This window comes from Melanostigma gelatinosum (genome assembly GCF_949748355.1).
Source record: "Melanostigma gelatinosum genome assembly, chromosome: 14".
Taxonomy (NCBI): Eukaryota; Metazoa; Chordata; class Actinopteri; order Perciformes; family Zoarcidae; genus Melanostigma; species Melanostigma gelatinosum.
Window position 1 is genome coordinate 9,116,239 of NC_136647.1, and position 20,067 is coordinate 9,136,305.

At 42.4% G+C, this 20,067-nt stretch overlaps 3 protein-coding genes across 5 annotated transcripts; 1 reads left to right on the forward strand and 2 right to left on the reverse strand.

Annotated features, from left to right (window-relative positions):
* The first annotated feature begins 1,901 nt into the window (after window positions 1-1,901).
* Window positions 1,902-3,622, forward strand: LOC306788648 (lipocalin-like). The gene is made up of 6 exons (XM_079284237.1): window positions 1,902-2,088; window positions 2,562-2,701; window positions 2,784-2,857; window positions 2,987-3,097; window positions 3,182-3,283; window positions 3,388-3,622. Exons 1-6 carry the CDS (start codon window positions 1,996-1,998, stop codon window positions 3,405-3,407), a joined length of 540 nt encoding a protein of 179 aa, XP_079140363.1. The 5' UTR covers window positions 1,902-1,995; the 3' UTR covers window positions 3,408-3,622.
* Window positions 3,623-3,927: 305 nt separating this feature from the next.
* On the reverse strand, window positions 3,928-13,324 carry LOC306787701 (zinc finger Y-chromosomal protein). 3 transcript variants are annotated; one of them, XM_079282933.1, is made up of 7 exons: window positions 13,000-13,324; window positions 11,081-11,177; window positions 10,565-10,879; window positions 10,159-10,308; window positions 8,448-8,576; window positions 7,923-8,066; window positions 3,928-6,698 (listed from the first exon to the last, which is right to left on the reverse strand). In XM_079282933.1, exons 2-7 carry the CDS (start codon window positions 11,145-11,147, stop codon window positions 5,398-5,400), a joined length of 2,106 nt encoding a protein of 701 aa, XP_079139059.1. In that variant the 5' UTR covers window positions 11,148-11,177; window positions 13,000-13,324; the 3' UTR covers window positions 3,928-5,397. The 3 variants fall into 3 exon arrangements, with proteins under 3 accessions (XP_079139059.1, XP_079139061.1, XP_079139060.1); XM_079282935.1 differs by having other exon boundaries at window positions 11,081-11,169; window positions 13,000-13,189; XM_079282934.1 differs by lacking the exon at window positions 11,081-11,177 and having other exon boundaries at window positions 13,000-13,103.
* A 3,218-nt stretch (window positions 13,325-16,542) lies between these two features.
* On the reverse strand, window positions 16,543-19,838 carry prdx4 (peroxiredoxin 4). Its single transcript, XM_079283505.1, has 7 exons — window positions 19,521-19,838; window positions 18,081-18,198; window positions 17,862-17,978; window positions 17,519-17,641; window positions 17,157-17,287; window positions 17,004-17,038; window positions 16,543-16,667 (listed from the first exon to the last, which is right to left on the reverse strand). The coding sequence occupies exons 1-7, from the start codon at window positions 19,726-19,728 to the stop codon at window positions 16,617-16,619; spliced, it is 783 nt and encodes a 260-aa protein (XP_079139631.1). The 5' UTR covers window positions 19,729-19,838; the 3' UTR covers window positions 16,543-16,616.
* Window positions 19,839-20,067: the final 229 nt, after the last annotated feature.

Consider the following 20,067-nt stretch of genomic DNA (forward strand, 5'->3'; position numbering starts at 1 on the left):
ACATATATATACATGTACATATATATACATGTACACATATGTACATATATACATACACATATATATATACGTACACATATATATATACGTACACATATAAGTACATATATATATATATATATATACGTACATATATACATATACGTACATATATACATATATGTACATATATACATATATACGTACATATATACATATATATGTACATATATACATATATACGTACATATATACATGTATACATATACACATATATACATATACATATATACACACATATATAAACATATACATACACATATATATATAAACATATACATACACATATATATACATACATATACATACATATATATATACATTTAGACCCAGAGATGAAGAGTCTTAGACACCAACATGTGACGGAGGCGGTAAAGCGCTTTTACCACACTCCAGACACTGCTGGACGACCCGAAGCCACTAAACCTTGCCAGCCGTGGGCTAGTTCCAGACGGACAAGTCGCCGTCACCCAGAAACATAGACAACCGATGCCAATGCCCCTCCCAGAGCCTGCTCCTGACTCTAGTCCACTCAGTCCGCCTGCATGCTTACAACTGCCAAAATCTGCCACCCAAAACCATGTCCCAAACCAGAAGTCTTCCCTTTGTTTGCTGAAAAACGCTCAGAACAGACACGCACGACACTCTGACCTCCCCCTTGCAATCAACCAGCCTGCAACGGAACAGGGGACACCCTGGGTACCCCAGAACAATTGGCCCCCAATTTCACAACCTTGCGCGGTGAATAATAGTAGAGCAGATTTGACCGCCCAGCAAGCACGAGATCCAGCCCTTCCAACCATTCGACAGTCGAAGTTGAAACCCACGCGAAAAGGGTCCCGACAACTACCGCTGTTCGACTCGGAAGAGCTGCGAGCTCGCCATTATGTACAACCAAACTGTAAAATGAAAAAGGGTTTATTGGTACACACCTCTAGGGGACAGGAACCGGTCTGTTGGGCCATCCCAGCAGACCCAGGGGGGTGATAGTGTAGAAATATGCTAACGGTATTTACAGGCATTAAACAGCTGTCAACAGCTCTCAGTGATCTGCTTGCAGAGCAGCAGGCTGACCCCTCCCTGAAGAAGCTGTTTCAACAGGTTCAACAGAGTTTCAGACTGAGGGAGAGCGACTTATTTAGACACATATGAAGGTCAGTGAAGTGTGGGTGACTTTATCCTTATCAAAAAGTTCACTTTAAGGTATCAAGGTCAATACGGCATTCTCAGATAAAAACTAGACACACATTAAATGAATAGAGACGTGATGATACACAGCTATTCCTCACGTTGAGTAACAGCAACATCCTATTGTTGATGGTATTTGGTTTGTTTAGGTCATGAGGAGGGGAAAGTATTTACACTCTTTAAACCCACAAAAGAGACACTAAAGTTTCCCTGGAAAGCATTTCAATTCACATCATCATGGTGTTGTATGATTCCCAAACTAATCTGCAAGGGCATTTGTGTTGTCTCTGTGTTTTTCTTACGCTCGCAACTGCTGACAGATAAATTTGATTCTGTGGTCTCTGCCACAGAAAGCACTGGAAGGCGGCCACTGCTTTGTTAACTGCATTTTTTTTACAGCTCATGCTCACAAATTGCATTATCAAATACTGTCCAACTCAGAAATGTGACAGACGGGATATAATCTCCACCCGAATTCGTATTCAGGTTATATAGTTTGTGCTGCATTCTGTCTGTCATGTGGTTGATTGAGTTCTGCCCTGGCAAAGCTTACCTTGGGGCGGTGAAACTGTATGTGTGCTACAAACACACATACAGTTTCCCAGAATCCCAGCTCTAGGGTTTTTGTCTGTGTGTGTGTGTGCTGGCTGACAGGGAAAAAGGTAATCTCACTCTCCGCTATATAAAGGGTTGTCAGCAGAACTTCAACAACAGATCTTCCTCCACGCTCTCCTTCATCATCGTTTCTGCGACTGCTCCTCAGTAGCTATGACTTTCCCGCTGACGCTGCTGGGAGCTCTGCTCTGCTCCCTGACGGTTTCTTCTGAGGTCGAACCCAAGGCAGACTTCCATGTACAGGAGGTAAGACACCTAAATGGGTGACTATGAGACTTAGTCACAATATTGATTCATGCTGCCTGTTAAATTCCTGCTCCCAACCGGCTAAAAAGGATTTGGCAAGAAAGTGACATGATTATTAAATTGTCAAAGGAAGTTATTTGATGGCATGCACAAGATTTGCTAGAATATGTAAAACAAGGAGTATTTGACTTTGACTTGTATATCCCTCCAGGACAGTTTGTTTGACAGCTATGTACTTGAGTTTGTTGTGTATTTGTCACGTTTGCAATAAGTAAGTGACATTTAGGGGGAATAATGAGGAACCAACTTTTCTAAACCTGCCATCACATTGTTGTTCACTAACTGAAGTTGTTTGTGATGACGGATGACCACTTTAAAAGACAATTGAAGTTGAATGTGCCTCTTGCTACTAAATTCAGACCACCGTGAGCGTTCCTCTCTAGATGGTGTTAACGTTTGTCTCGTGTCCGCAGATAGTAGGGAAGTGGTACCTTCTTGGATTTGCCACTAACGCCGAGGGGCTTTTGAACAGCAGCGCCAGCATGAAGATGGGCACCATGATGGTGATCGCAACTGCTGATGGGGAACTGGAAACTTCCTCCGCCCATCTCAAGTGAGTGTGAGAGGAGGGAGAGAACAGAAAGGAGGTTAAAAACTACGGTGCTCATCTCACATTTCAATGTTTTCTTTTGCAGCTCCGACGGCTCTTGTTGGAGACTGAACAACGTAGCTAAGAAGACTGATGTGCCTGGGAAGTTCGCATACATAAGTGAGCATGAGTGCACCCACACATGCGCGCACAAACACACACACACACACACACACACACACACATACAGGCATGCGTGAAACAATAATTTCTGCTATCACATGATCTCTTTCACCCTCCCTTTGTCAGCCTTTGGGGAAATGACAGAGCTGTACATGGTCGATGTGAAGTATGACGAGTACGCACTGATTCACATCACGAGCAAGGGGAGTAATCCCAACGTTCTCAACAAACTATATGGTAATGTTCTCATTAGCCATGACGCTACCCTCTGTCCTATGAATGTAATCTTCAGTACAGTACTAATATCATGTGGTCTGACAGGCCGTGCCGTGGACCTCAGTGCTGACCTGCTGGAGATGTTCAGGCAGTTCTCCTTGGAGACCGGCATCCTGCCTGAAAATATTGCTTTCCTGCCCAAAAATGGTACGTTTCATATCAATAGAGAGGTTTTATGTTGAAAACAACCTCTGATTAAGAGAGATGTTTTGCCCTACTCTCCTTACTTTGCTTTTTTCATCCCTCTTTAGACGAGTGCCCAGCTGGTTAGTGTTCTGCCACCGGTCATTGTCAAAAGGCTGTCTGAAGACTTCAACGTTGATGAATATTTTACATCAATAGAGAGCACTGCTGTGAAGTCAGTTCAGTTCATCTTCCCTGCTCTCTCTGACGTTGTATGAAGAAAATCTTCCAACACAACAAAACATGATGTAAAGCCTGGTTTCAATACACAATACTTTTCCTTTAAAGCATTAAAATGCTCTGCAGTCAGTAATGTGTCGGCTATGTTTCTTCCACAAGGACACACACACACACACACACACACACACACACACACACACACACACACACACACACACACACACACACACACACACACACACACACACACACACACACACACACACACACACACACACACACACACACACACACACACACACACACACACACACACACACACACACACACACACACACACACACACACACACACACACACACACACACACACACACACACACACACACACACACACACACACACACACACACACACACGGCTAAAATACTTTGCTTTTATTATCTTTTTTAACAAATACGTTGAAGTACATCCATAACAACACAGTTCAGATTTCCGTTTTATCAAGTGTTTACATCTACACGCTTTGTACAGATTGGTATACAAAACAATAATTTACGTCCCATAGAAGTCTAGTTACACTTAACTATACAACAACTTGTAAATGAAATAAATATAAAAACAGGAATAATCACAGGTGATAACAAAAATGTAAAAAGCCATAATACAAGTACACCACCAGCACCTGTCTTCTGAAGTTGCATCTAAAAAGATATACATTTTCCCTTTCTACTGGCAAAGGTACATCTGTGAGTTCAATCCATAATTTCATAACAGCAGCACCAGTTACACGGTATGATTCCTATTTAGGCCAGATAGTTATATTTGGACACTGATGTGAACTTTGTTTTTTTAACACAGCCTAATGTCGGTATCATACCGACATTTGTAGATGAGGTTTTCTTCTGTGATTTAACAGATATGTCAATTCATGTGAGAAACAAGTTTGTTTATGGAAAAAGAAACTGCTTGTCATCAGTAATAATTGTGAATAAAGTTTTTTCCAAATCAATGGGATTTCCCCCTCTAGGTAGCATTAATGGATTAGAACTACCGTCAGTCAGGGCTTCATCTCTGCTGCTTCTGAACAACGTACAGTACACTTACTGACTTGAGACGGACATATCATAGGTTTATGATAATCAAGTGACGGGGGAACGATGGCATCGTGATATCGTTTCACTGTGAACTGAAGGATCGTAGACCGCTGTGCAGAGAGGGATCGTTGCTTTTCTCCGAGTGCCGCACACAGCCCGCCTTGTGTTTTTAGCAACACAACCAAAAGCACTATGTTACAGAGTGGTGGGGTTGGAGCTCCAGGAAGCACAACAGATGTTTGTTTGTCATTCACTCTTCCTCTCATACAGACACACACATGACTCGATTACTGCATCCATCGTGATCTGTACCAAGATGGCAAGTGCTACTGGGAACAGTTTGCTAATTCAATTTTAAGTACATTTTAACAAAATAATGCAAATGTTTTTTGCAAATCACACTTCAGTTTTGAGACAAATAATTAGGACCATCGTGATTGACAACTGATTGCTGCCTGCAAAAAAATAAAAAGTATATCTACAAAAGAGACATCTGCACAATCTGCCATGCACACTGTCACCAGCAACGGGACATGCAGTTAAAAGTGCAAGTCTACAGAAGGGTCCTGTTGCTATCTCGGAGAGAGCGTTAATGTTATGTACACGTGTATACATTTCTGAACACACATTAGGCTGAGGATCAAAAAAGAAGAAAAACAACAGAACAGACTAAGTGCAGCACGCACACACGCGCCACATCGTTTCAATGTGACGGGTGGCGCGCTGAGGGTGCAGAGATTGGGGTGTGATGGTTACTTCGACATTGTTCTTGGTTGTGGCACAGTATTTGGCTCAGTCAGAGTCAGTCTGCCTGCACCACATCCTTGTGGTGGCGCATGATATGCTGGTTCTTCTCCGAGGGTCGCCGGAAGCCTTTCGAACAGATCTCGCAGCGGTGCGGATAGTCTTTCGTGTGAATGGAAATCACGTGTCGCTTGAAACCCGAAGCATCCCCGGTGCTGTAGTCGCAGTACTGGCACTGGTAGATTCGCCTTTCTTTTTGTCCTTTACCGATAACTACTGTCACACTGCTGGCTAAGCTGGCTGCGCTGACTCTGCCGGCCGGGCCGGCGGCGCTGGACGCGCTGGACGCAGACTTTTTAGGCGTCGCAACAGGAGTGTGCGTCTCTGTCCTCTTTGGCTCACTCTTTTCAGGAGAGGCCTGTTGCTCCTTAGTGTGGACAGACAAGATATGGCGACTGAGAATAAAAGGGTCTGCAATTTTGAAGTTGCAGTGCCGGCACTGGTGGAGTTTCTTGGTGCGATGGGCTACCGAGTGCTTCTTCAGTTCAGACGGCCGGTGGAAGCCTTTACCACAGATGGCACATTTGTGTGGATAGTCCTTGGTGTGAACAGATATGATATGGCGTTTCAGGTCACTGGAGTTGGAACTTTTGTGATCACAGTGGGCACAATGGTGGGTCTTATTCTCCTCGTGCGTTAGTCCGTGCTGAATTAGCTCCTCCTCCTCGGCGAAGGTCTGGAAGCAGCGCTCACATTTGTACGGCATCTCTTTGCTATGCTTCGTCTTGATGTGGGTCTTGAGATTGGAGGAATCGGCCGACTTGTAGTCGCAGTAAAGGCAGGAATACGGCTTCTCGCCCGTGTGCGTGCGCATGTGTTTCTTCAACTCCGAAGGATGTCGAAAGCCTTTTCCACATTCCACACAGATGTGGGGGAAGCTTTTGCTGTGAACCGCCAACAAGTGCCGGTTGAGCAGCCCTTGCTCGGCCGTTTCATAGTCACAGAACTTGCATTTATGCATCTTGTTTGGCGTCGCAGGCGGCTGGCTCTTGGGCTCTCGATGGTGGTGCTGCAGTCGGTGAGAAAACAGCGCCGCCTGCTGGTGGAACTCCTTGCCGCACATTTCACACTCGAACGGGGCCTTGCTGCTCAGCGCGTGCACCTCCATATGGTTGTGGAGGCTGGCTTTCTTGTTGGTGGTGAAGTCACAGTCTGTACACTGGTACTTTTTCCTCGTCAGAACTTCCTGGTGGTGATTCTTGGTGTGGCGTTTCAGGAAGCCTCGTGACTTGAACTTTTTACCACAAAGCATGCAGGGGTAAACCGTCAGAGGCTGACCGTACGGGCCGATGATGATGGCTGCAGAGAAAAATGAGAAAGAGGGAGACGCAAATGACAACATAAACAGGTTCGTCAAGTAAACTGTTGGTCTCGTTAAAATGGTAATATGAACCATATATTCCTTATCAATAACAATCAAATAAAAACAATTGATAGCACTAATCTAATCACTCTTGAAGGTTGTTCAAAGATTGTTCTGGGATTGCAGATATTTAAGATTAATACCATCTGGAATCAGGAAATTCATACAATTGTAAACCAAAAAATGGAAAATCAACAACAAGGAAGATTTAGCCGAGTGCAGCAGCACATATCATGCACCATATTGAGAGGTTCTCAGTATTAGAAGCTAAGCTAACTGTCACAAAGGAACACAATAAACAGCTGATACGCGTGTGAAGGACATAAGCTATGTAATCACCATCTTAAGTGAAGTGCTTATGTAAAAATACTGATTCTCCAGCTCGGGGAAAGGGTTGCTGTGACATACAGCAATTAAAATGTATCTATGTGACTAATTAATAGAACTTTATTACATCTATTTGGGGTAAACTAATTGTTATATTTATCGGGTAATAAAAAAATGAATCTTCTTGTTATGATTGAAAAATAATTGTTAGGTGTAGCCCTACTTCTACATAATCATTATGCATGTACTACAGTGAATAAGTGGGATACCTGCAACACATTAATCATCCAGTGCTGGGGCATCTTAATATTTTTCTAAATTATCAGGATAAACTGGTAGAAGGCAACTGAAATATGCTCATTAAATGTTGGTTGCACCGGCTACAGTCACGTTAAAGTCACAAGCTGCAAACCACAACAAATGCAATGCGTTGCTTTCTTTTCTTTTTCCTGTATTAAAACGCTAAATGTTTTTGTTTGACTGCTGGTTAAACTGCACATTTAAAGTGTGGGTAAAGTAATTTGTTTGTAATCACAAGCTAGAAAATAACCGCTGAAAAACTATGAAAAGAATACAGTACTGAATTCTGAAATTAGACGGTTTAACCGCTTTCCACCATTTGTGTGTTGTGGATTTTTTGGGAGGGCCTGACCTCATGGCTCGATGACTCCCTGGAGCCATCCTCAGCATGACCAAAGCTAGAGCATCAGTGGTTCTGCTGCTCGATCGGGAGTTACAACACGATGTACATAACACGGCCGACAATTAGCTCGCTAGCTATGCCCACCAACCGCAGACAACTTCCAGATACGTGAACTTTGCGTTGCTCTTACCTGTCTGTACCTGGCGAGGCTCCGACCTCCTCTTGCTCTTGTTACGTTGTCTGCCGATTTCATCCACCCCGTCGGATTCATCGATGTGCAGCAGTGCACTGGCGGCACCGTTTCTGTTTTCACAACTCTCGCTATCCTCCGCACCTGTGAGACCGACACAACGCCTTTAACACGGAAATAAACAACACCAGCATCTGTAAAAGCTTAAGCCAAGAAACTCAGAGGCAAGAAACTCAGGTTGATGCACAGGCTGCCAGTGTTGTTTTTTTAAAGCAATTTAATAGACAGGGGTGCTGACCATAAGCAGCTGCCCAGGCCACAGGCATGAAGTCCTTGCTTAGAGACACGCTGTCATACGAGCGGTCGTGAGTTACTGGCTCTTCGCCTCCTACCACCACCTCCATATAAACCTCATCGGTCACCTTGGACCCACCTGTAGATGAGCCCAACATGTACAAAACCAAAACACTAGTCATGTTTAGTTTCATGACAGTCAAGCCCCCGTCGTTAGATCCAAGAGCTCACCGTGGTTTCCTTGATTGTGATGAGAATCCCCGACTGACATGTAAACCATCTTCTCTCGGAGCGTTTGGCCTGAAGACTCCGTTAACGCCACGCTCTCCGCGTCTCCATCGCTGATGTCAACCGATTCTCCTGCAGAATTTAAAACACAACTTCTAAATCCTCAACATTTTTGGAAAATCAGTCACAAAATTATATTTGTCAGCCTGTGGAAAACTGAGGCTTCAAACTATTTCCAGGGTATCCACAGGGTTTCACCAAGTTACATTTAAGACCTTTAAATACCTCTTTAACAAGACAAATTAGTACTTGTTTTAAATGTCAGCAGTGAGCTAGATAGGAGCAGACTGTATTTTAATTAATTTGGTATACGTCAGTGGTGTCACGGATCACCCCTCACGGTTCGGATCACTCGAGTATTTTTTTTCTTTACAGTGTAATCATCATAGTGTGTAATAAAGTTATACTGCTGCTGTTCCTTTTCAAGTAACAAGTCCCCGAATATCAATGCAGAGTGTCAGTGAACAGATATAAAGCAGTAGTGTGTTCACGTGAACGGAGCAGGTTAGAAGCATTTAACGGTGAAGTCATGGCGAGCAGAGGAACGTCAGAAGCCACGGCGTCATTTAAGTCGCAAGTTTGGGAACATTTTGTCTTCCCTGTAACGTATAATGACGGATGAGGGTGGTGGACGAAACCGTTACGGTATGTAGGCGTTATTTAAAGAGAAAGACACGCGATAACGGCAAAACATCGGCATGTCCACACATATGAAGAGCCACCATCCCGTCTGTCAGCGACGGGGGACACTCCGGTGTAGAAAACAAAGTTAAAATGCTTGAGCCACGCTACGAAATCCACTCACGCACCCACTTCAGTGTGAAGCTGTTCCAGGCCTCTATGAGAAGGAAAAGACTGTAGAGACTGCTTTCACCACGGCAGAGTGATTCTTAGTCCGGTGCTGTAGACACGCCCCCTCTGTGAGAGTCACACAGACACACACCTGGGGCAGGTGCTGACAGAAGTGTCAGAGTGGAAGCTAGACAGGCCCAATAATATTCCAGTCACTACAGAAAGGTCGACCCTCTCCCCAGACAATGGAGATCTTCTCATCTTTTTGAAAATAATGTCACAGTAATGGTAAACATTATTGTGTATTTGAATGGCATAACCTGACAGGAAGTAAACATAGACCCAAGTTGTTGCTGAGCAGTTCAGTTCAGTGTAAACAGTGGAAGCTAGCTCACTGGCTGTTTCTTTCTTTCAATATTGATGAAAGGACGAGGATATCAACATACCTCATGTTGCACTTAAACTTAACAGAATTCTTGAATGTATTATTTTTTATTTATTTATTTAATTTTGTTTCAAATTGGACATCTTCAATATTTTTGTTTTCATGTAAGACTATAGCCCAAAGTTCTTTGCTTTAAGTGTTCTTGAAGTTCTTTAATTAATAAATGGAAAGCAAAAGTTATATTTGTCTCCTCCCATTTTCTTTGTTGATCCGAAAAATTATCCGAACCGTGACTCCTGAACCGTGAGGTTTGTGATCTGTTACACCCCTAGTATACGTATATTCTTACACCATCTAAAAGCCCTTTCAGAAACAAAACCCAAATCTAATATTGTATCCTGTGGGAATCACTGGTATTCAGGCTATAATTAGTCACTTTGTTATTCTAATAGAGGTTTAAGCTTAACCGGTACTCACCCATGTCATCCTCCCCAGAATCAGCCTTGAAGATGTACACCTTTATCACTTCCTGCCCATCCTCATCCTTCTCCACCTCCTGGTCCTCCACAGCTCCCTCCACTGTTACCTCCGTTCCATCCTCTGATACCATTTTTCCCGCTTCGTCCACTAGCGAAAGGGACACACACATCACAGTTCATTAAAGACATGCAAGTGTGTGAGATCTGCCAGCCATGAGCTGGTGACGGCGTTTATTCTACAACATGTGACAACTTAATACTTCATCACTATTCATGTTTAATGAACATAAAGCTTGGATATAGTTTCACCATTTCAGTACATCAATGAACTATAAGTCAAAAGTTCTTCAAACAACAAAGGCACATTTAAACTCAATCCAACCACAGCAGAGACGTAAACTTACAGGATATCATGAGATAGTCTCCACACCCATCTTGGTCGTCGTCCTGCTGCTCCGAGTCCAGCCCATCTTCAGGGATGTCCCCCATGGCGACACCTTCCTCGTCCCCCTCAAGAGCCATCACGCAGGTTTCAACGGCGACATCTTCATCTTCATCACAGTGCACATACTCAGAAACCACGTCCTCCACAGCATCCTGGATGACTAGCTCGTCTGGGGCAAACCTGTGAACTGCCATGCCTTCCCCCTCGCCTTCGGACACCAACACAGTCTCTTGAAGCTCCACAACAAACTCCTGCCCGCCGGCACCACCCTCATCTGGAAGAAACAGGATCACCCAGTCAATCAGATGATTGTGTTTGGATGTTTCCTGCTGACATAATGCAACCACAACATCTCATACCAAACAACACGTGTCCCATTATCTGGTTAATCAAAGAACCACTACCATGCGGTGTTACCGTGAACTCACATACCCCCAAAAACAAAGACAGATTCAATATAAGCATGGTCAATTACCCGATCCGTGTAATATTATTTTGGGCTCTTCAGAATGTATTGCAAGCCTGGAGACATCCTCATCCATTGTCCTCACACTGCATTTGTTACTGAACAGCTGAAAGCAGATGACAGAGGTTTAGATATTTGGTGATAAAAACTGTTGGAAACCACGCATAACAGAAGAACCGTGCAAACTCAAAAATCTCCATAGATAAGTTAGGCATTACCATCCTGTTACTCACCAAAGTAACTTACTAAATCCTCAGTTATTATTTAATACATGTATCGTCATTTTCCTTCAATATGATGCTCCTTAAAAGCAGACTGGACCAATGCACTGCAGCAGGTGACTTAAGTCAACTAACTGTATAACATAGAATATGTACTGACAAGTTATTTTTCTTTGTACTGTGTGTGTTACAACTGTGAATCTCAAGCAATTGAATCTGCATCCAAAACTCATGAACGCTCATGGTCCATGTGATTTTAAACTATTTGAAATTGTATAACAGAAAAACACTACCGGTACTTATTATTCATTGAATCAGCACTAGTATTCAATATCCTTCCATAATAAGACATGTATTTGTATAATACATATTGTATTAATATGAGGTAATTGCTAGTTGAAGCCATAGGAACTTATGTTTAATATCCCACTATGCTCTGTTGTGGGTTCCTCTGTTCCTCTGTAGAGAGCCTCATTTGTTTTGGCTTTTTATTCCACACAAACAAAGATAGAAAATAAGGACACCTGATATTGTAAAGAAATGCCCTGGAGAGAAATCTGGCCTCGCAGGCAAATAGAGCATTTCTAGAGGGGAAACACTCAACTGATTAAATTACGATTAAAGAAGATAGTTTTCCAGTGTTAGCTTGTGCCGGCAGCAAAGGACAGCAAGTGAAATGGCAAATTTGTCACTACCATAGCGACCAAAACTAAAGAAATACTTCAGCCCAATTGGCACCAACATACCTTCACCATGGAGATACAGGTGAGATGGCATGTGATAAAAATGTCTCCCTGTCACACACACACACACACGGGGATGCAGAGATGTAAACAGTGGTGTGGATGATGCTGCCAGGGTGCCATTTAATTTACACTGAACGTACCATCCCCCACCTCCAGGTGGAAAATGATGGCATGGCTGTGAGGCGTTGTGGCGCACAACAGTGCATCAAGTGTGGTGAAAGATGCCGCCAACACATTAAAACCTACCATTGTGATCGGGCTGAGTTAGATACTCATTCATGTCTGACTAAACCTACGGTTACCGTTTACGGTAATGTCTTCAACTGACCACTGGAGCAGCGTTGCCACTGAATACACACGCACAGCCCCGATTGACGCGGCCAAAACACAGAGATTGCACAGACATGTTTTTAGTGACATAAAACTATGAAATAGTCAGGGATGTTACGTTAGTTCTACACTGAAGCGGCTCTGTAGTAGCCAGCTAGCGGGAAAATTGCTAAACACACACACACACACATACACACACGTTTTCCACAACAGATTTTCATTAGACAGCCGTTAGCGTCCGCCATTTTGTTAGCTTGATGTCTGGACGAATGCTAATTTTAACACAGATTTAAAATACCCCTTTAGCGATGAGGAATGGTAAATGCGCTTATGTAGAAGGCTGTAATGCACATGTACTGTTAAATTAAAAACAAATAACGTGAGCCAACGACGACTGGCGCCTACAAAAAACCCGCTCCTTTAAGCGGGCTGGCTAGCTAACCGGATAGGCCTGAATTACCAATTACGGCCTCTGTTAAGGCCCGGGCCTGAGAAGAAAAGGCCCAACCCTTTGCGGCCTCTCGGTGACAATGAAGAAATAAATTAAAATACCACATGCATGCAAAAACAAAGAAACACGCACACATGCAAACATAACTCTGCAAACGGGAGAAAAAAACGACCCGCGTACCAGATGTATGCTGTAGGGATGGCCTCCGTCCGCACCTCGGCTTCCCGGGCCGCCTGGTTCCCCCAGACTCGGGCAGGATTCAGTCGGGAATTTTGTGTTATTTGGGCGGGCCGGAGAGGCGCAGAGAAGGAGGGGTTATGGGTTGTTTCTGGAGCTCCGCTGAAAGCAAAGCAGGACGTCTGGAGCCAGATCTTGTCATGCTACAGCCCCCCGCTCCTCCAGCTCCGAGGCCGCCGTCAGCACGACACGTCACAGCCCGATAGCAGCAGGAAAATGCGGAAGGGTTGTGGTGGAAATCACACTGGCAGGCACCAAACAGGCCATAATCTGAGGACGGCTGTTCAGACGGGGTTTCGTCAAAACGTGCAGTGTGGCGTTAATTTTAATTAGTTTATGCCCCGAGGTTGGTTTAGCTAGTAATGGGTCGAGGACTGCTTCGGTTCCCCAAACAGCAGACTTGTATGCGACGGAGAGGTGGACAATAAAAAGTGATTAAACTATGACCTCCAGACGGAGAGTATCCAACATTTAAACAAACCGCTGACTAGTTTTCCACCCTGTCACAGTATCAGTTTAATAGCAAATGTAGTTTAAACCCAATTGTTTCTTCACAACAACCTCAACCTCCTGGTCAAAAATAAGGAGTGGTTTTGGAATTATTTTTAATAAAAAAGATAATTTAATTGCAAGTTAATGACTGTACTTTAATAGAGTATTTCACTTTTAATAGAGTATCTACATTTTTACTGAACTACATTGATCTGACAGTTTATTTACAAATTCATATAGGCTATTATATACAAAGTGTTTATCTACTTTCAACACATTTGTTTTAAAATCAAACATTTAACAAATGTGGAATAGTTCAAATTAGCCCCCAGTTAATAGTAGTAATAATCAAATATCACAATATATAATACATAGTACTGACAGGGACCATTCTGCTGCATAATTGTGTTCCTTTAAATACATTTGGCTGATAATACTACTTTATAAAGCAACATATTCAAAACCAGACTTTTGCTTTAATTTTTACTTAAAGGATCTCAGACCTTCCACCACTGATAATGAACTACTGGCACATGAGTTATTTTAAGTTATTTTAAAAAGTATGGCTTTATTGTAATGGCAATACAAAATATGATTGATAAACAAAAACTTTGTGGCTTTTCTCAAATGTTTACATAATTTTACTGTTACAGGCCTCTGAGTGTATAGTAAGAATATTCCCAAACCTCATGTGTTCATCCACTGATCAGCAAAGATTCAGATGCACTCAAATGAGCAGAAACCACTTAATTATCAAAGACAGATTTACTGACCAAACAAAACATGATTATTGCAAATACCAACAGTCAGTACGAGTCAATACACAGAAAACTCCATCTGGCAGTTATTTTCAGAGGAGAGATCCGCTGCTCCTCTTCGCTTGTAGAACTCACGAGTCTTTGAGTTGTTTTGTGCTACGAAGATGCTGCTACAGCGAGTCTTTACTGCTGTCTACTGGTGGAAAAGAAAAGGACATATGAAGTATTGAATACAGTCTGTCACTTGAGAAGCTTTAACTGTACGTTGGTAATGGTACCTCACTTAGAACCTTCATGATTTGTGAACCAATGCCGAAACCTGGTGAAAAATGAACTGTGAAGAGTACAAATAACACTTAGTTCATAAGAGTGTGTGTAAACATGCCCCTTAAGACTTTCTCTGTAACTCATTAACCTCAACCCTCATTACATGACAGCACTTGAGGAAAATCTTACCACAAAACTTCTCCTGTATGATGTATCATACCTTTCCAATCCAAAGTTCATATGTGAAGTCGTACAAAGCCAATCACAGTGTGCCCTAGAGGAAAACACCATGAGTGAAGGGTTGAATTTTAAGCGTTGACCTATTCCTTAAGGAATACGACTTCTAAATTGTAAAGTTGTGTGTTAAGAGAAATGTTTTTACCTTCTGAACTCTGCTCTTTTGGGACTTCAGCAATAAAACAGTAGGATGATCATCAAAGCTGTCTTCAACTAGATCTAGTGGGAAATTGATTTTATGAGAATGTATGAAGATTTAAAACATTACAAGTTAAAAGGTGAAAGTACCTTTCTTGGTCAGCGTGACTTTGTCCTCCATCTCCATGAATTTTGCAAAATCCTAAAAGGCAAAAAGAAACAAGAAAGCGGTAGAATCATAACAGTTTTCTTTTCAAATGGCCCAATCTTCCTATTGTTGGGTGTTCACCTGAACAATAAACTGGTTCACAAATGCACTTCACAAAAAGGGACAGAGCCGACTCTATCTGCGGAAGAGACTCAGGTCTTTGGGAGTGCAGGGAGCACTCCCGAGGACCTTTTCCGGAGTGGTCTGCTGGGGCAGCAGCATCTCGACTGCTGACAGGAAGAGACTCAACAGGCTGGTTAAGAAGGCCAGCTGTGTCCCGGGATGTCCTGCACCCGCAGTGTGTGAAGGACAGATACCACAGGTCCTTCCTTCCTCATACTGCACAATCAACACTGCTCCCAATACATGCACATGCCATTAACAGGAAAATGACTGCATGTTGTTGTTTACTATCTCCTTCAACTGCGGAAAATTAAAAATGTCCCCACTGTGGGACTGATAAACGATTATTTTATTTTAGCTAGTTAAAATATTAGGCTTTAGCATTCGGCTTCCCTGAAAGAGTCGCATGATGTCGGAGATAACGTTGGTTTCAGCTTTCCGAATTATAGAACTGGCCTGTGATGTGGCGACATCTTTGTTGTGATGATTAATGAGGAAAGCAGCTGGAAGTCAAATGTTTTGAGACGTTGTGTTGATACTCCAGACGGCCTCGCACAGTGACGCTTGGATATAAACAGAATCAGAATTTCAAATTTGGTAGCTTCCCTTTCGATGATATTCTGCCGACTGTTTGGTGTGATCAAATGACAGCATTTCTTTTAGGGACACTGGATAGTTAGTGTCTAGTTTTCAGCAATCGTGTGTCTGCTACTATGTACAAACCATAATCCTCCCTCACAAACATGACATTTCAGTTGCAAAGCCTAATCAGGCAATCATAATCTCCTCAAAAAGTTTGGTCATTTTTATACAAGTGCTAGTTGGACATTTCTTGTTCGCAGTATTCTTAAATTAGTGTTATAAGCTTAGCGAACGTCCAGAAATGATATAACCTCCATTACTTTTCAGAATACCACATGTTATTTTCATTTGTCATCTACGTTCAGTTAATGTTCCCCACACGCAAAACCTCAGCCCAGGCATGTTGTTTGATACGTTTCTCCCTTTTATTACTACACTTCCATTCTCCTGTTCCCTCATTATTTAGGACAAGGCAGTAAAGCGATGTTGTTTGTCATTTATTTAAATTTGAATAAACCCTTTAATAAACCCGCAGCTGTGTTTACCGCACATACACATCGCAGCAAATTCAAAATGGATAACTGGTCCAGCAAGTATGCTAATATGTCGGATGACTCTTTGTTAGTTGTTGCTCCAGTTTGAGCGGTCACCCGATGAAACCAACAGAGTAGACAGACAGCGTTTTATTAAAACACGTTTTATTTGGACTTTCAGTAAGTGAAGGATTTCACAGACTTGGGCGACAGGAACGCAGATCAGTTCAGTTTATCAAAATACTTCAGCTTGCCTGAAGGGTCGGGAATGATCTGTGGGAGAGAATTCATTAAATTAGTGCACAATGAGTGATAGAAATATACTATGTGTATGCTCTGAATCAGGCTGTGACTAATGCAGATCCATGACAACAAACTAGCCCTGCTTTCCGTGTGTTTCCCGAATATTAGTAAATCTCCTGTGAGGCCACAAACTAAATAGTCATGCTCACGGTCCATTTCTCTGAACCTGAAATGTAAATGCTTTTTGCAAAACTGGACACAAAGAGACTGATTTGCAAACACGTGGTTCTCGATCCGAGATCGTCGATCTGTCGTTGAACAACACTAGTTAATGACCAAGGATCCAAATCAGCCAGTGATACTCACTGTGTCACTGCCAGGCTTCCATCCGGCTGGACAAACTGTAAGACAATGACACAATTGCAGTCAGCACAAGTAAAATAGCTAAAAAAATAAAATCACTGAGATACACACTGAAAACCGGCTCTACATTTCCTCGTTAAAATGAGCTCGTCGTACCTTCTCCGTGTTTGTCAGTGTACTGGAAGGCCTGCACGAGCCGCAGAGTCTCATCCACAGATCTTCCCACCGGAAGATCGTTCATGGTGATCTGCCTCAAGGTGCCTTTGTCATCAATGATGAAGAGTCCTCTGAGAGAGAGACGGACAGTTAAGTGAGACTTCGACGCGGTGGTTAAAATAACTAGCTAAGTTATGAAGCACATTGCAGAAGCATCAAATGTCATTCGTATACATTTTAAAGTGTTTCATACCTACAACTTATCGGCTATTGTTCTCTCAGAGTGGCGCAACATTGTTTCATGAAGTTAATCGCCCAAAAAAACGTAGAGAACGGCCACAACAGTGAAAGTGAAACCGTACCTCAGTGTGTGTCCCTGGTCCTCCAGGTAAACTCCGTAGTCTTTGGCAATCTGGTGAGTGAGGTCAGACAGCAGAGGTATTCTCATCGGTCCAAGTCCACCCTGCTTTCTGGGCGTATTGATCCTGTTAATAACAAGAAAATATAAAGCTATGTTCTGAGTGTACAATTCATATACATGACTCACACCTTAATGTCCGCTTGAACCACCTAAAATTAATTTTGTGAAATTCCAAAGTATTTAGATAATTATTCCACTTAAGTCTACTTCAGGACATCTTTTATTATTAGGTTTTGTCTTAAGTCTGAGTGCATCTTGTGGGTGTAACGGGGACACAATCTTACCAGGCCAGGTGGGTGAACTGGGAGTCGATAGAGCAGGCGACCACCTCTGTGTTGATGGCTTTAAACTCGTTCATGCGATCACTGAATGCAATGATCTCAGTGGGGCAGACAAATGTGCTGCAAAAGTCGGAGCAAGCACACATTTACATGAGGACCGACTGTTGTGCAACAACACAAATGAAGTGATTATGTCACGTGTGTCTCACAAGTGTTACTCACAAGTCCAGAGGATAGAAGAAGAAGACGAGATATTTGCCGTTGTAGTCCGACAGCTTCGTCTCCTTGAATTCACCATTAATGACGGCTGTTCCTTCCCAGTGCGGCGCAGGCTTTGAAACTTAGGTAGCAAGAAAAATATGTGGATTGATGAAACCAGGAATTATTACTGTAACTTTAAAACATCCATGATATGTGTTTAGATGCTGCAAATGACTACATGTAACATGGTTATATCAACATAAATATGCAGGGAAAAATGAAAGATTACAGTCGTGTTTTAGCCTTTAAATGGCACATGAAGACTGATAATCTTCAGTATTTTTCATTTATCAAGCCATAAGTATTTTAGGGGTATACTGTATATCTAAACTGAACAGTACAGTATAATTCTCTTTATATTACTTTCAATTCTGTATCTTTATTTGTATTCTTTATGTTTGTATTCATATTTTGTTCTGCATCGTTATGTCCCATATGGCTCAGTATTACGCACGGTTGCTCTCTTTGTATTATTGTCTTATACCTACATGCTATTTGAAATGTTTGTTTTCTCTAAGATGATATATTTTGGTCTCTATTCCAGTCCAAGAGTAAGGTCAATTTAGTAAAATAACTATACTAGAATAGAAAAAGTATATCACAGCGACATAAGAATAAAAACAGGAAAAAATATAAAATGTATAAGAAGCAATACTCACACCAGTGTCTAATAAAACTAAAATAGAGAAGTAATATTGGCAATGACATTGAAAAGTAATAAGTTATATTGAAAGTAATATTGCACGCGAAATGGATATTTCTGTTCTCTTATAGATGTTAAAATCTTTACCGTCCTGCCCTTCTTTGCAGTTTTCCTATCTGACATAATATCCCATCATTCATTTGAAGACTGCTCTTCTTTCATTGCATATTACAAGTAGAAGTGCGTCTCTATTTCAGTGGGCAACATAGAGCAGGTGAACAAGAGCGCACCTGCTGGTATCTATAAGTCTATTACAATGTATAATGTAAACACTTACAGGACTGCATATGAACGTATACATGTGTATACGTGAGTTTTATTGACGCCTCTGATGGTTTTCTAAATTATCAGCAGTGTTGGTCATGTGTCGATGGGGCGGAGGGAGACGCAATCCAATGAATTTTACACAATGACGTGTCCTTAAAAAAAAAAACATCTGCTTACAAGTCAGGCCTCCTGTCTGAATGACACAAACATCTTAAAACTGTTAACTAAGCATTAAATAATAATACACAGCCAATAAAACACGAGCACAAGCTGCAGAAGGACGGACACTAGCTGTCTGTAAATTGCATTGTCCCGACAGCAGGACGGATCACCACGCTGAAGCTGCAGGAAGAACAACAATATCACTGCGCACTTTCGTTACGCAGACACCAACTTTCCACCTCTGGATGAACTCACGAGACAAAACTTACTCTTGGCTTTGCTGAGGTGCAGGGAATGGTCGGACACTGGCACGCGGAAAGCCTCTCCGGGATAGACGTGTCCTCCCGCGTAGTTGTGACACTGGGAGTTTTTCACATTAGCGCCTTCGTCTGCAGATGTAGTGGTGAGGAGGAGGAGAGCGGCGCAGAGCGCGCGGAAAAGCTCCTTCTGTATATTAGTGTGCAAGAGAAACTCCATCGCGTCGTCGCTTTGAGCGCACCCGACCAGTGAATGGGGAATGTGTTTCAGAAGCCTTTTGGGCAGGATTTAAGGAGTCTTCTTCCTCCGCTTCCTCCTCTTCTTCTCGATCCAGGTTTTGCAGCAGCTTACATCCTTGTAGTTGCATTACTGCCATCTTCTGGCGCTACTTAGCTCCCGACGCCCCACTTCCTCTTTTGACCCACTTCCCTTAAAAATAAATAAAACTGTCTGGCCACAATTCCGCAAACCTTTTTTTCCTTAGGTCCATGTCTCAGTGCATAATCTACTTTTAAATACTTGACATTCATCACAAACAAGTTGTTTAGCTTCCATTAC